The sequence below is a fragment of the Equus przewalskii genome, chromosome 1, assembly GCF_037783145.1.
Source record: "Equus przewalskii isolate Varuska chromosome 1, EquPr2, whole genome shotgun sequence".
Taxonomy (NCBI): Eukaryota; Metazoa; Chordata; class Mammalia; order Perissodactyla; family Equidae; genus Equus; species Equus przewalskii.
Genome location: NC_091831.1, coordinates 104,768,968 through 104,783,089, shown reverse-complemented (window position 1 = coordinate 104,783,089; position 14,122 = coordinate 104,768,968). Strand labels below are relative to the sequence as shown.

General features: G+C 49.7%; 1 protein-coding gene across 2 annotated transcripts in view; it reads right to left on the bottom strand.

The window, feature by feature from the left end:
- The window catches only part of SYNM (synemin), a 31,182-nt gene that overhangs the window by 8,233 nt on the left and 8,827 nt on the right, over positions 1-14,122 (bottom strand). For both annotated transcript variants that reach the window (XM_070619493.1, XM_070619504.1), the window contains exons 2-3: positions 11,729-11,853; positions 1,197-1,267 (exon numbers count right to left, since the gene is read on the bottom strand). In XM_070619493.1, the coding sequence (XP_070475594.1) occupies positions 1,197-1,267; positions 11,729-11,853 (196 nt within the window). The remainder of the gene's footprint in view (positions 1-1,196; positions 1,268-11,728; positions 11,854-14,122) is intronic.

The following is a 14,122-nucleotide window of genomic DNA, read 5'->3' as shown; positions in this document are numbered from 1 at the left end:
GAATAAGGCTTATTTTATAGATGTCATATGTTGACGGAAGCCAGGCCGATTGACAAATGGCTACTTCTGTGGACATCTTTGCTTTTCCCAACTTTACGCTCAAAATCAGAAAGCAAACTTGCTGGACATTGTCTGAGACCAAACCCCTTCCAGTCACGGATGACTGGAACTAAAGTTATTCTTCTGAACCCAACCTGTCAAATCTGTAAACAGCCCAATAGGGATGTTGCTTTTGAAAAATAAAAGGATAGAAAGTATTATTTTTTAAAAAAATCTACCATCTATCCAGATTGGCTGTTAATCAAATACCCTCCTGACAGAGGTACCAAATACGTGTATTCCCAATTTGCCACAATTTTGAATATGATAATACTCAGACTGAAACCATGCTGAGTAAGGTGTATATTGAACATACTATACGTAATTCAATCTGCCCTTGCTTAGCCAGAAAGCTCTTTTTTCTATAGGGCTTTAAAAGTTTTCTTTTTTAAGTTATCCTGTAAGTTCTCAAGGTCTTTGTTTCTTTTCTTTTCTATTTTTTTTTTGAGGAAGACTAGCCCTGAGCTAACATCTGCCACCAATCCTCCTCTTTTTGCTGAGGAAGACTGGCCCTGAGCTAACATCTTTGCCCATCTTCCTTTACTTTATATGTGGGACGCCTGCCACAGCATGGTTTGACAAGCTGTGCATAGGTCTGCACCTGGGATCTGAACCGGCGAACCCTGGGCTGCTGAAGCAGAACATGCAAACTTAACTGCTGCGCCACTGGCCCCGCCCCTCAGGTCCTTTCTGATGAACTCTAGCTCTCTCATGTGGGTTCTGCAGCTACAGGAAGTATGGGCTTTGTTCTGTAGCTTTGCACCTGAACCAAGACACACCTTAGGGCACCCTTCCCAGCTCTCTGTCCCCTCCTCCTTCCTTCCACATTAGGCAGGAAGCACCCCCAAAATCCCGGCTAGGGAAACACCTGAGTTTATCAAGCACTTTCCCATACATTCTCATTTACATTACTATTTAAACTACGGCCCATTAAATAAAATCTATTTGGTACTTAAGAGACAGATGAATGGCAGTTATCTGAAAAATCGTATCTAATCTCAATTCTTGCAGATAAATGATGTTTTGCCATTTATCCATAGAATGAACCCATTCAGACGGAAAGCATCTTAAAGTTAATCAGCTTTTCTTATATTTACCTTGTGGCATGTCTTCAATGTGTTTAGTCACGATCACTATCTCTGGATTACTTTCTCCTTCCAGTAAGGCTCTGTAAAAATAATTTTTAAAAAAAGTTCACTAGGAAATAAAAGAGCGAGAAGTTCCTCTATCAGCCATAGAATGTAGTATTTGGTCAATGACCACATCATCACAGCGTCATGTGTTAAGACTCATGCCTGAAGATGTTACACCACAGGGCTGCAAGCCCACCTCAGCAGACCTGGCTGGACAGAACATCTCTCCAGCTGAATGAACAAAATGAGGGGGCTAGGGCTTCAGAAGTATTGGAGAGCCCCGCCTTTCTAGAAAGCCCTTCCAAACGCAGGGCAAGGAGGAGGAGGAGATAGAGAGATATAAGGGCTCAGAAGGGGAGGTCAGGGGTCTGGCTTCTCTGGGAAGCAGAGAGGGGCCCACATGTGGCACGTCACCCCAGGCTAGAGGGCCCCAGAATAATTACAACCCCCACTGGGGTCTTTCTCGAATCACAGGTCTGGGTTTGACTAGGAGCAGAGCAAAGCACTGACATCTGTCCATAAATAAGGCAGCCAGACTGCACCTGTGGTTTTCAAACTGAATTCCATGGGGACATCTTGGAGATGAAAAAAACCAGGAGAGAGGGAAGGTGGGCAGGTAGAATAGGGAAAGCTACAGACCACACCCCCTCCACCATCACCGCCCCCACGCGCACTTCATCCAGAGAAGAATCTTATCTCTTTTAATGAAACGGCAAAAAGAACTCGATTAGGTGATTTCTTTGGCCACGCCTAGCTCCAAAAGTCTCAAACTGTAGTCTTCATTAAGTTGTTATTCACATCTACAGCTCAGTCCCCTGGGCAGAGGAGAGCGTAGACAAGTCAGGCTGTGGGCCCCACGGAGCCGGCGTGCTGGGCCTGGGTCAGCACCGGGATGCCCATCACTCACAGAGACCCCTAGGACGCTGGCTGCTGCGGGCACAACAGTTGTTCAGTTGCTAGAGCAACGTGTGACACCACTAACTTCAGTTCCAAGAAATCCACTGTATATGGCAAAGGGCAACGAGAAGCAGGGCCCACTTGGAAATGCTGATGTTACCACTGAGAGCTGGGCATGAAAACACAGGAGGGACGCCAGCGCTGAGCAGCAACTCGGCGGTTCTGGCAAACTGGCACCGAGTTCCCTCTCCCTGATTCAGAAGCGGTGATTCCCACAAATCAGAGAACTCCTGGGGCGAGTGGCAGAAAGCACAGGAGGCCCCCTTCTGAGGAAAAAAGCCCAGACAATGGTGAGAGGGGTTGTACTGAAGGTGTGGACAGATAGCTTTGCCATGGAAGCAGCAACTGACGTGCCCACATGTGCAGCTTCGGGAAGACGAGGCCTGTGTCCAGAGCCCAGCCCTTCCACTAGAGGTGGGAGCCAGGAAACAGGACACCGACCCATTAATCCCACACCCGCATGAGCAAGCATTCTAGGTTCCAGGAATACAAATACCTTCCATCACGGAGAAAATTCCAAGGTCTGTATATAATAAGAGGAACGTTCAGGGTAAAAGACAAACTCTGAGGGTCTACGCCCCAGGATCACAGTGGCAGCAGAGGCCGCGTCCTACAGCCAAGGGGGCCAGCATGGGACTTGGTGAGAAGGTTCTACTCTGTCTGGCCTGCTCAGCAGGAGCCTGGGTTACCAGGGGCTTCTCGCTTGAGCTGCCCAGGTCAGGCACAGAGTGCCTGTGAGGGGTCCAGGTCAGCAGAGAAATCAGTGACAGGTCAGGCAGGGGGTGCTCAGGATAAAGAAGATCCCCTTGGGGGAAAAGATCTCCTCTTACCCCTCAGAGGGGAATGGTTTTCTTCCTCTTTCAGGGAAAACCCAAACCATCATCAAACTTCTACTGAGTTCAGGATCCTGAATGGGATGCTGTGGTACATGGCACAGGGCACCAGCCCAAGGGGCTCGTGTGGTCGGGTGCAGGTCACAAACGCCTCCCGACCCAGGCCTTTGGTAGCCCTGGCAAGGACTGAGCACCAGGCACAGCTCTAACCCTCCAATCTGTGACCTCATGAAGTCCTCCTCGCAACCCGTTGCACAGGGCACCCCGATGACACACACCCTGGCTCTGTAGGTGAGCAGACTGGAGCGCGGGGAGAGTGTCTTGGCCAAGGGCACACAGGTCACCAGTAGAGAGTGACATGGAACCCAGGCAGCCTGAGCTCAAGCCTTCCCCTGCCAGCTGCTTAGACTTCCCGGCATTTTTTAAAGGACGAACCCTGCAGACAGACCCTGCAGACCATATGACCGAACGCATATTCAACACCTTTAGCGATTTCAATCAAAAGCCCCTCCAGGCTCTCCCTCAGAGCACGAGGCTCCTCTGGAGGAGGACTCGGTTCCACAGCTGAGTCCCCCCAGGGGCTGCTCCTAAAAGGCAGGGCATCTGTCACCTTCTCCACCTGAGCGCCCAGCACAGAGCCTTACAGGCACAGTCAAGACAATGGGCGCTTAATCCAAGCCTTAATTGACTGTCTACACACCCCTCCTGACACACACTATTCTGCCCTCCGCCAGCACAGCTCACAAACTAACACAGCAGAGGCAGAAACCAAACTACTGACAAGAGGCCAGAAGAGTATGATGTCCTCAAAAGCTCTTTAAGGAACATTTTCAAGGAATAGACTCGTACAACTTTAAGAAATGGGTAGAGCGTTCTCAGGTTATTTTGAGAGCGCTGGAGGGAAACTGCCTCCCAGGCACGGTGGCGGTCAGAAATGCCAACTCCCTGAATCACGGGCTATTCGTGAGCACTCCACACAGTGCCACAGGTCAGCCGTCTCTTAAGCAGGAAAATAAGCAAATGTGTGCAGGAAAACCGCGTCCCCAGCCTCCTCAGAGCGTCGGAGACAAATCCATAGTGCAGAAGCGAGCTCTCACGTGGCCTCTGCCCAGGCTCCAGGCCCAGCAGACCACCCGGGCCCTAACTGGGCCCTGAGGCGCAGCTCTCTGTCTGGGATAGACCATCCTGCTGGAATTTCAGGGCACATGCGCTGTTATTAGGCACTGTGGGCACAATGCTGCTGCACTGTAGACCCACGATAGATGAGGACAAGGGGGAGGGGGGAGGGACAGTCGGAGGTTTCCAGAAGGAACACCGGTGGCGCAGCCTACGTGGGTCCGTGGACGGTTCACAGCAGGTGGAGAGCTGTGGGAGATGAATGGGGAGGGAGCTTGGAAAAGGGGCCTCAGAACTGCCTCCCTGGCTTCCAAGCTCCAGAGGGTGAGGGGACCACCTGGCACCCCAGACACGGGCCTGGGAAGACAACAGAATGGGCCAGGGAGAAGCATGAGAGAGGCAGAATTCCATGCACAGGACCAGCATCAGCATCCGAATCAGAATGGCCTGCCCCAAATCACAGGCACTATGTGAAGGATAACAATGAGGTGACAGTGCCATGCTAATTTTTGATCATTTCCTCTGTGCTCAGTATTACATCACAACCTGAAAGCCGAGTCATCAATTCCAGAGACTTAAAAAAATCAGATGATCGACAGAGACCAAGATTACTAATAAAACAGAGAGGAAGCACGGGGAGTGGTTAATGACAGAACCTCTGGAGTCTGTTCCCTGGATTTTAATGCTGGGCCTTGCTGCTTCCTAGTTCGGTGACCCTGGCCAAGCCACTTGGTCCCTCTATGACTTAGTTTCCCCATTTCTGAAATGGGGAGCACTCACAGGTTTGTGGTAGTAATTATGTAACTGGAAAGTTCTTAGAACAATGGCTGTCACAGAATAAGTGCTCAATAAATGCTAGGCATCATAATCACCATCATCATTGCCATCATCCCTATCATCACCATCTTCCACTGACCTCAGAAGAAAACTGAGCTTCAGTTAGCTAAAGCAGTTCAAGAGGGGAACAGACTCTGGGTAACCTACAATCACGGTTAACTGAGGACTAATTCGTTTACGCAATGATCCTCTCAATCACACATCCTTAAAACTACAAGATTCTATTAATTTCAAATAATTTCATGGAATAACCAGATAAGCCTGTGTTAACATGTTTTTATAATTTTCAAAAAAGTAGAATTGAATTTAAAAAAACAAAACGTACTTCTCCATGACCTTGAAAAATCCTAAGGAAATGTTTTCCTTTGGACAAACCCATGAAAAGGCATAGGTGGTCGAAAATATAATGGGCAACCAGAAATATCATTAAAATGATGAAATTACAGATGTCGGTAGTTATCTCATTGCTTCATTAGCAGTCAATCTAGAGACCAAACCACGTGTTCCTTGGTTAAAACACGCTGTTTCTGCCTGCTGCCATCAGACAGAGGAAAGAGGAAGCTCTCTCTGTCTCCCTGCATGCAGGGACACGCTAAGAACATTTTTTGATGCTGTTTCCAACCTAACCTTGTAAAAGGACTTTTGCCTTGAAGACACCAGGCAGTAAATCTGTGCATTACATTTTCATATCTGCCTGGCCAAGACTCCCTTCAGTATTTTTCTTTCAAAAAATCATTTTGGCCCTGCTTTCCATTTTTTTCAGGTAAAATTTAGAACAATTGTTCTATCCTTTACCCCCAGAACATAAAAAAAAATCCCCTTTTTAAATTTGGGTGAAGACTGCTCCATCTGTCTCCCAGATCAGGCATCCAGGACGGGCTTCTTTTCACGCACACAGTTTCCACATCCCTCAGTTTTGTGGTTTCTGGACTCAGTTTATTCCTGGGGACTTTTGTACTTTTTGTTTCCATTTTGAATATCTTTTTTTTTTTCTGTTATATTTTCTAACAGCTTATTCCCGATGATCGGGTTCTGGTCTTTTTTTTTTTTTTTTTTTTGGTGGGGAGGCTATTTATTTTCTAACTGGGCTCCTACAAGCTCTCAGTCTATGTCATTTGGACCAGACCTTCAAGTCAGCAGTGGGAGGGGTCGGGGACACTGCAGGTCCTGGAGAGTGCCACAGTTTTTGCAACCCTCAGATAAGCGACTACTTATGAAGCACCTGCTTTGTGGTGCTGCCTTGGTGCTGGGCAGTCTAGTCTGCACGAGCATGTGATGGGCAGCCCATTTCTCCCACGTTCCTACCCAGAACCCTGCCCCCACCCCCAGGCGCTTCCTCACTGCCCATACCAGTCAGGCTCTGACATCTTGGTCAGCCCTGCACTGAGGCTCCCTCGGCCACCTATGTCAGGTCCTCGGCACTGGAATCTCTGACTACAGGAGCCTGCTGAGGCCTCCCGCAGCCACCCACAGACACACACACCCCTCCCACCTCAGCACCCCAGCCCCTCCTGCACTCCATCCGCGAGCAGCTGCCTCTGCTCCCCATGGCGCTGGCCCTGGGACTGCCCCTCTGCTGGTCACAGAAAGCCTCACCTCAGTCGGCTGGCATTTAAGGCCTCTGCAACCGCCTCCTTCCCAGGCCTCTGCTCCCCCTGCATTTTCCTTCCTCCACTTATTTTCTTTCCCTGACTTGCCCACCCGGAGCTCCTTCCCGACTCCTTTCTGCCAGTCCAGTTCCTGGCTCTCGCCTCCCCCACCCCTTCAAGGCCCAGCTCAAATCCCACATCCCCTGAAACTCTCTCCTCATCACCTCGGCCTCAAGCTCTCTGTCCCTCCTCTGCACCATCTTTAACTGACCCTGTTAGGTGGCAGTAAACCATCTACAGTATTTTCTTGGAACACACATTCTACGATTTTAACGTCTTCTTTGACTTTTTACCTGAGCATACTGTGTCCCGCCTCCCATGCCAGCCCCGACTTCCCACCTTGCCCTCTCCTACGTGTCTGTTCAAATCGCCAGCATCCTTCAAGACCCAGATCAATCTCACCTCCCTCTTGAAGCCTTCCCTGATTCTCACAACTCCCTTCTGATCTTGGGAAACCTTGTACTTGTGTGTCCTTCGTGGCATTTTGTGGTGCAGGAGACTGCTTAGGTCCATGGCGCCTTATCCACAGCATATGATCCTCAACACAAAGGCCACCCTGCCTGTACCTTTGTGGGCCCCTCTGAGCTGCCACCACACCTGACATGCTGAGTGTCTCGGGAGCAGCCTGAAGGCACAAAGCCCAGCTCATAAAACATGGCCTCACAAGTGTGGCTCCCGCCCATCCATCACACGTGGCCCTCCATGACAGGTCACTAAAATCAAGCTGCCCAGGGACACCAAATGCTTGGCATTGCCGCAGACACCACAGTAACTCAGTCCTCAGGTCCTCACCCAGGCTGCCTCTTCTTCCTGGAAAGCCCCTTCCTACAAGGGCTCTTCCTGGCTTCCTTTCCATCAGACCCAAGCACTGCCTCTTCCAGGAAGCCTGCCCTGCATGCCTCGTCAGCCCCATAGCACCCAGCACATCACTAAGCCTGTCCATCCTTTGTTCCATCCTCCAGACTGCTGGGATAGAGGCTTAGTGCTTTCCTGATGCCCCTGGCCCACTTTACAAACAGTAGCATACACAGAAGTCATGTAGGATCCTGTTACAAGGCTGACTCTGATCAGCAGGTCTGGGGTGAAACCAAGATTCTGCATTTCCAACAAGCTTGCAATGCCTCGTGATGCTGATGCCGTCAGTCCACAAGCCCCTGTGAGCAGCGAGGCCCTGAACCAGTGCTTCTCGACCCTGGCGGCACCTGACACACCTGAGCCCCACCACACAGCCGATCTAATCTGGGTCTCTAGGGGTGGGCCCAGGGGTTGATGCTTTTTCAGGTTCTCCAGGTGATCCCCAGGTTCAGATGGCAGATGCGGCTAGAACCATGCCCTGGCCTGTTTCTGAGCATCTCCCCTCTAACCACTCAGCTACCAGTGTAATAAACACTTGCATTCCAGGAAAACCCGTGACTACGGATCAGGTGGATGAACATCTCCAGCCCCACATGACTTCCCCAGTGACTGGCAGACGAGAGCAAGCACAGCCCGTGCAGCCCATCTCCTCCCGCCCTCTCGCTCTGCCCTCAGTGTCCACAGCCCCAGCCCAGCCCCACGGCTACTGCCCAATGTCACCTGCAACGTGGGAGGAAAGGGCTCATTCTCACATTCACCTGCCAGGTGAGGCGCCAGCATCCTCCATGGCCACCAACTGGCCAACAAGGCTTGATAAAAACCTCAAGCCTCAGACTCTGAGATTTGCTTTGTTTTAATTTTGTTAGTTTATTAAATTATATATTTACTTATAAAACTATAAGTCCATATTGATAAACCATAAATGATACTATTTTGCTATCACTTTAGTGTTTCCTCTTCATTATGAAGGTTACCAGGAAGGGCCAAATATCTGGGTTTGGAAGTGTTCGTGACACTTGAGAGCTGTCCTGGAACGTGCTTTCAGCTTAAGGAGCCACAGCCCCCCTCTTACAGATGAGATGTTTCGTCAGAATGATGACCGTCATCTAAGCTGTGCTCGGGGAAAGGCCACTGCAGGGAAAACTCGGGACAAAGCCACGAGATCTCAGTCATGGAGGGCAATGCCAGGTGCGGTGTCAGCCACCCTCAGCTCCCCGGACAGGGCTGGTGAGGAGCGCCCTGCATGGGCCCCCGCTGCGGTCCCTGGGGACCGACTGTCCCTGCCTGCCTCCGTAAGGGCGGATTTGGGAGGAAAGTCAACATCCTCAAAGACGGTGGGTCAAGGCTTGTAGAAATCAAATGTGCACTTGCGAAAGGGTGACAGAGCAAAAGGACACTAACACAAATAGGAATTGTCATACCTGCCCTCGGAATTTGGGCAGCAGCACTAAATATGGAAAGAGTGACAAGAGATGGCACATGCCCGGCTCCTCATCTTCCCCGCGCAAACTTGGACTTCAGAAAGACATACAGTGAAATCAGTCACTTGCTTCCCTGAAAGCACTGATGCCTCCCAAATTCCTAGGAGAGGGCCAAGCCGATCCCTAATTGAAGCAGAGAAACACCAGCCACAGACAGACGCAGTAACTCTGTCCCTGCCGACAGTCAGACTGCTGATGGGAGCGGAAAATGCTCCCGACCAATGCCCTTGAGAAAAGCTAAGCTCTAGGGCTATGGACACTTACAAAAGGCAAGGCCCTGGCCCCTCAGGCAAGATGCCCACCTGACCTCACAACAGAGAACTGGGGGCAGGACGAAATGAGGAAGGAAAGAGCTCAAAATCTCAGAGAGACAAAGCACAGAATTAGTCTCACGATTCCAACCCAGAGAACGGTTACCAAAAGGACACAGGGAGATCCAGCTAGTCTCTGCAGGGAAGAGATCCACCCGACATCGGGGGTCACCTAACACGGGCACAGATGTGGGCTTTCTGCACTGACCCAGCATCCCTCTAGAACAGTGCCTGGTTTGGGGTTCCTCTCACCCGGGTCTCAGTCTGCGTGACTCATGACAGGCAGACCCCTCCCAAGCTCTCGAGCACTCTGTTCCCCTGGCTGGCAATGGGCACACGACCCAACAGAGCCAGAGAGCTGGGCCCAGGAGTTCTGCTGAGATGGTTGGGAAAGAGGCCCTCCTCCAACCAGGGGAGCGAGGCTGCAAGGACAGAGGCCCGGAGCTGCCTGGAGCCCATCCTGCCACAGCACAGGCGGAGCCAAGAAGGAAGAGACCAGAGAGGGTGGCAGAGACAGGGTGTCACCAACCTCATCCGGATGCCCAGACCTATTGTGCCTGAAACTAAGGACTTTTTCAGTTATAGGAGTAATAAATTGCCTTTTTTGATTTGAGCCAGTCTAAGAAGGGTTTCTGTCACTCGCAAGTGAAAAAAATCCTGATTAATGTGTCCTTCCCCCAAATAAAGCCGGATTGTTTTGAAGTGTTTCATATTAGTAAAGTTTAGATCATCTTCCTCAGCATTTGTTTGAATATCCTGTTAATTTAATTTTGCAATTGTTCACCCAAGGTGAGATTTCCAAGGAGAATGCGGGAGATGGACCTGGGGAGGGACAGGCTGCCAGGTGCCTCCTCTCCCCTTCCTCTAAGCCCCAATCAGCGTCCCCTCTGCAGGACTCAGCCACAGCACGGCTCTTAGGACCACCCCTCAATTCCCCTCCAAGGGCCAGGCCTCACCCCTTAGCGGCCGTGGGCCCAGGCCAGGGGCTGCCGCAGAGCCTGCTCCTTCTTCACTGATGGTAATAAGGGCCCTGATCAGAGGCTGGCTGGGGCAAGCCTTCCAGACCATAAAGACAGCGAGACTGACCAAGGCTGCAGTGTGCACTACCAGCAACACCAGTCAGACACCTTCTTTTAACGGACATCAAAGCAACCCAGGCCACTTTGATACTCTTAGAGCAAAATCATGATCAGAAGACAGCACAGGCCGCCTACAGGGGGTGCTGACCTGGGCCTGGCTCTGTCTCTAACCAGGGGAGTGGACCTCGGTCCCCTTCTCATCCTCTCAGGTTTAACTCCTGCCATCTGTTAACGATGATGCCGCTGGAAGTCGGCATTGACAAGTATGCCTTCTACTCACTTGCCAAAGCAGTTTCCAGAGCTTGTCCACACCCAGGATCAATTTATGCTCACAATAATCCTGGCAATGAAGGGGGCACAGTGCCCACTTCACATGGTTCGGTGGGTAAGGCGCAAGTCCACCAGCCTGGACTTCTGGTTCCCAGGCCCCCCTCCTTCATCTGTAAAAGGGGTGAGTGGTATCCACCCATCAGAGAGGGTGACTGTGGGCAGCGATCAGCTGCAAAGGACTTAGCACCACGTCTGGCAGGCGTTAACGGCTCAATAATATTGGCTACTGTTCTCATTCTCACAAGTGAGGAAGCTCAGACTCTGAAATCCCTTCCATTGTAAGCGCCTGAGACCTGGACCCCTCTGCACCAGGCCTCCCTGAGCAGGAAGGCGGCAGGAAATGAGGGGCACCACCTCAACCAAAGACTGCTTACCGCCCCCCAGGGCAGGAAGGGGAGCACCAAGGGGAAGCGCCGCTCTGCTGGCCCCCAGGCCACTCCAGGGACACCGGCCTGCGTTCCCTGCCTGCCCAGCACCCAGGCCCCTGAGGTCTTTGTGACTTTTTCGTCATGGTTGGTCACCCCAAATTCAAGTCAACATCTTGACAAAGCAAGCCAGTTGCCTAGCATGCCACGCTAATATTTTGGCAGAGATGTAGTTCTTCAAGGCCGAACCTGGGGGGGAAGCAGAGTCAGAGGCCCGGGATTTGAAGCAACAGCGCGACAGGCAGATGGACTTGGGCCCTCTGGGTTCGAATCCTGCCCTCCACTTTCTAGCTCTGTAGCTTCTCTGAGCGAAGTCTGTTCATCCGTAAAGACTACTGAATTCCCAGGATGCAAGGAGCTGACGTGTAAAGCTCTTCAACGGTGCCCAGGACATGCAGACACTAGGCAGGGGCACAAAGCTGAGCTGTTCCCATCACCAGGGGACACCTGTTGCATGATCTGAGGGAGGCCCTGCTCTTCCTCCTCCCTTTGTCCCTGGACTCCTCCCCTGGCCACGCCAAGGTTTGCTCTCTGCTTGTCACAAAGCCACAGGGACTCCGCAGAGGCTAAGGTGACGGCACACTGCCGGCTTCATCAAGGCAGACTCAGCACGGCGCCCTTACCGGTAGGTTGCAACCTCCAGGCTGAGGCTGGTCTTCACCTGCACGAGCTCCTGATAGTCCCGCAGCCGGTCGGCCATGGCCAAGGTGAGGGCCGCCTTCTCATCCTCCAGGCAGGCAATCCCTCTCTAAAGAGAACAGAGGGCTTTTAGATCAGAGGACTGGAGCTTTGCCGGGTCGAACTTAGGTACCAACAGTTCAGGACACAAAAAGAGATGAAAAACCTCCAGGCTTACTAAAGATGCCGCCATTACAAGGATGATTTTAAATCCTGCATTTCTTCTACACGGAAGATTTTTTTATTGCATATGGAAGATTTTGATGAGACACTGCCTTCTTTATTCATACTCTCTAATAATAATGAAGACTCAGTTTATGAAAGCGTCTGTGCGGTTCACTGCTGAGGAAAGTCAATTCATCAAACTCATCAACTCAGATGCTACTGAAAATAAGCCAAGACTAGAAAGCAGGGGTTTTACAACACTTAAAACAGAAGTCGCACAGATTTGAACTGGAACTTCCCCTAAACTCATGATTTCCCCAATAATAAGCAGGTAAGCTGACACACAGTTCTTTGTTTCGTCTAGAAAGTTACTTTAAAATCATCTTGGGAGAAAAGCTACATTAATAAGACAGGAATATATTCTAGGCATAAATGCCAAAATTTAGACCCAGATATAAATCTTCCTTTTTGACTGTCCATGTTGGACATGGTTAATAAGCGCTCCCTCGGCACGAGTTCACCCTGGGGCCCCCATGTCTGGTTAATTACATCTCTCCATCTCTCTGCCCGGTGGGGAGACACTGAAGGGCATGGCTGCCACCTTGTGCATCTCCTCCCTCTAGAAAAACGCCCTCCACATACAAGTCACACAGCACACAATTGGTGAATTGGATTTAAAAGAAATGATCAAGATAATATTACCCTCCTCAAAATGCACCATTTTAAATTGGCAATATCTTTTAATTAATAAGCATAATGGCTTCTTTGTACCATTTCACAGTTTTGCTTTTTTTTCCTAGTTCTTAATCAGTTACTCTTGGGAATAATTAACTGAGCAAATATTTAAACACTGAAATAAGTCCATATACTTTAACTTCTGGTTTGTAATGGAAAATAGCACTATTTCCAAACACTACACTAACTAAATAGGCTACACTTTTAGACATTTATCTTTGTGGAATTCAAAAACTCTAAGACAATCAGGAGAGGGAATTTCTTTTCATTCCTAGTGTAATCCCTCCACCAAAGGCACCTGGCAAGACACTGAATGTCCAGAAGAAAAAGGTAATGTCTGTGAAACCAAGGAACGAACTTAACGAAGACCTCACCCAGGACTTGCCGTTTAAAACATGCGTCAGCACGTAAATATTCTGCTTCCCATAACAGTTCTATTTCTAAGCTAATAATTGCTGTTGGGTTCTCTTCGTGTATACAAAATGTGCTAAAAACAAAAACTGAAACCACTTAGCTTTTAAAGCAAAGGAGTAAATTTAAGAACCGTGTGCTGGTATCCCCACGTGGAAAGATGTTAACAGCCCCCAAGGCTGGCATTGTACTAGACAAAGGCCCACCAACACAGATCATTGGCCAGTCTTGATATAAGTGACAGAGTTACCAGAATTTAGTCACGATGTTCATACATTCTATAGTTCAGTTTCGGTGTTAAAATCCTACATTCCCGTTTTATAAACTCAGGTCCAAGGTTATAGCATAAAATGTGCTGTAAACATAAATATATTACTCCTTTGTACTGCGAAAATTCGAACTAAATGTTAAAGCTTGAGAATTTACAGTAATTTATTCTTTACAAAGAAGTTCAAGTATTGTTAAATTGCTTAGAAAAAAAATATTAGATGCGCTCAATTCTCCAGCCTCAAACCTCCTAAGCAGGTCAAGATCTCCCAGCCATGCCAAAGGGGGATGCGCGAAGATTCTCCCTCCTCCCAGAGGGCACAGAAAAGTTCTGCACCCCACGAAAACAGGAGGAGGAAAATCAAACTGTGTTTAAGTTAGAATCAGCATAGATCCAACAACATTTCCACGTGAGTCAACACTTCCTAAACCGTCAAAGGAAAATTAGCTGACTTTTGGAAGCAGGAACGTAAGACTTATAAACAGTCTCTACAGAAATTGTAACCAATCCTGCTGGTTGAATAAAGCTTCGGACTTGTGCTCCACTTTGAAACTGTGGGCCCGGCCCGAGGCCCGGGAGCAGGAGAGACCGCAGGCTAATTCTAACCCAGCAGAAGCAGCTTTGCCTAATGTTATCAAAGCTGGGAGAGAGGTCACCTTTTTTCACTGCTATTTAGGGAACTTTTGGGCAGCGTCACAACTGATGATGAAACGTAGGTCTATGCCAGGAAAAGCACGCTGGTGTTAGTGTCCAAAGAATT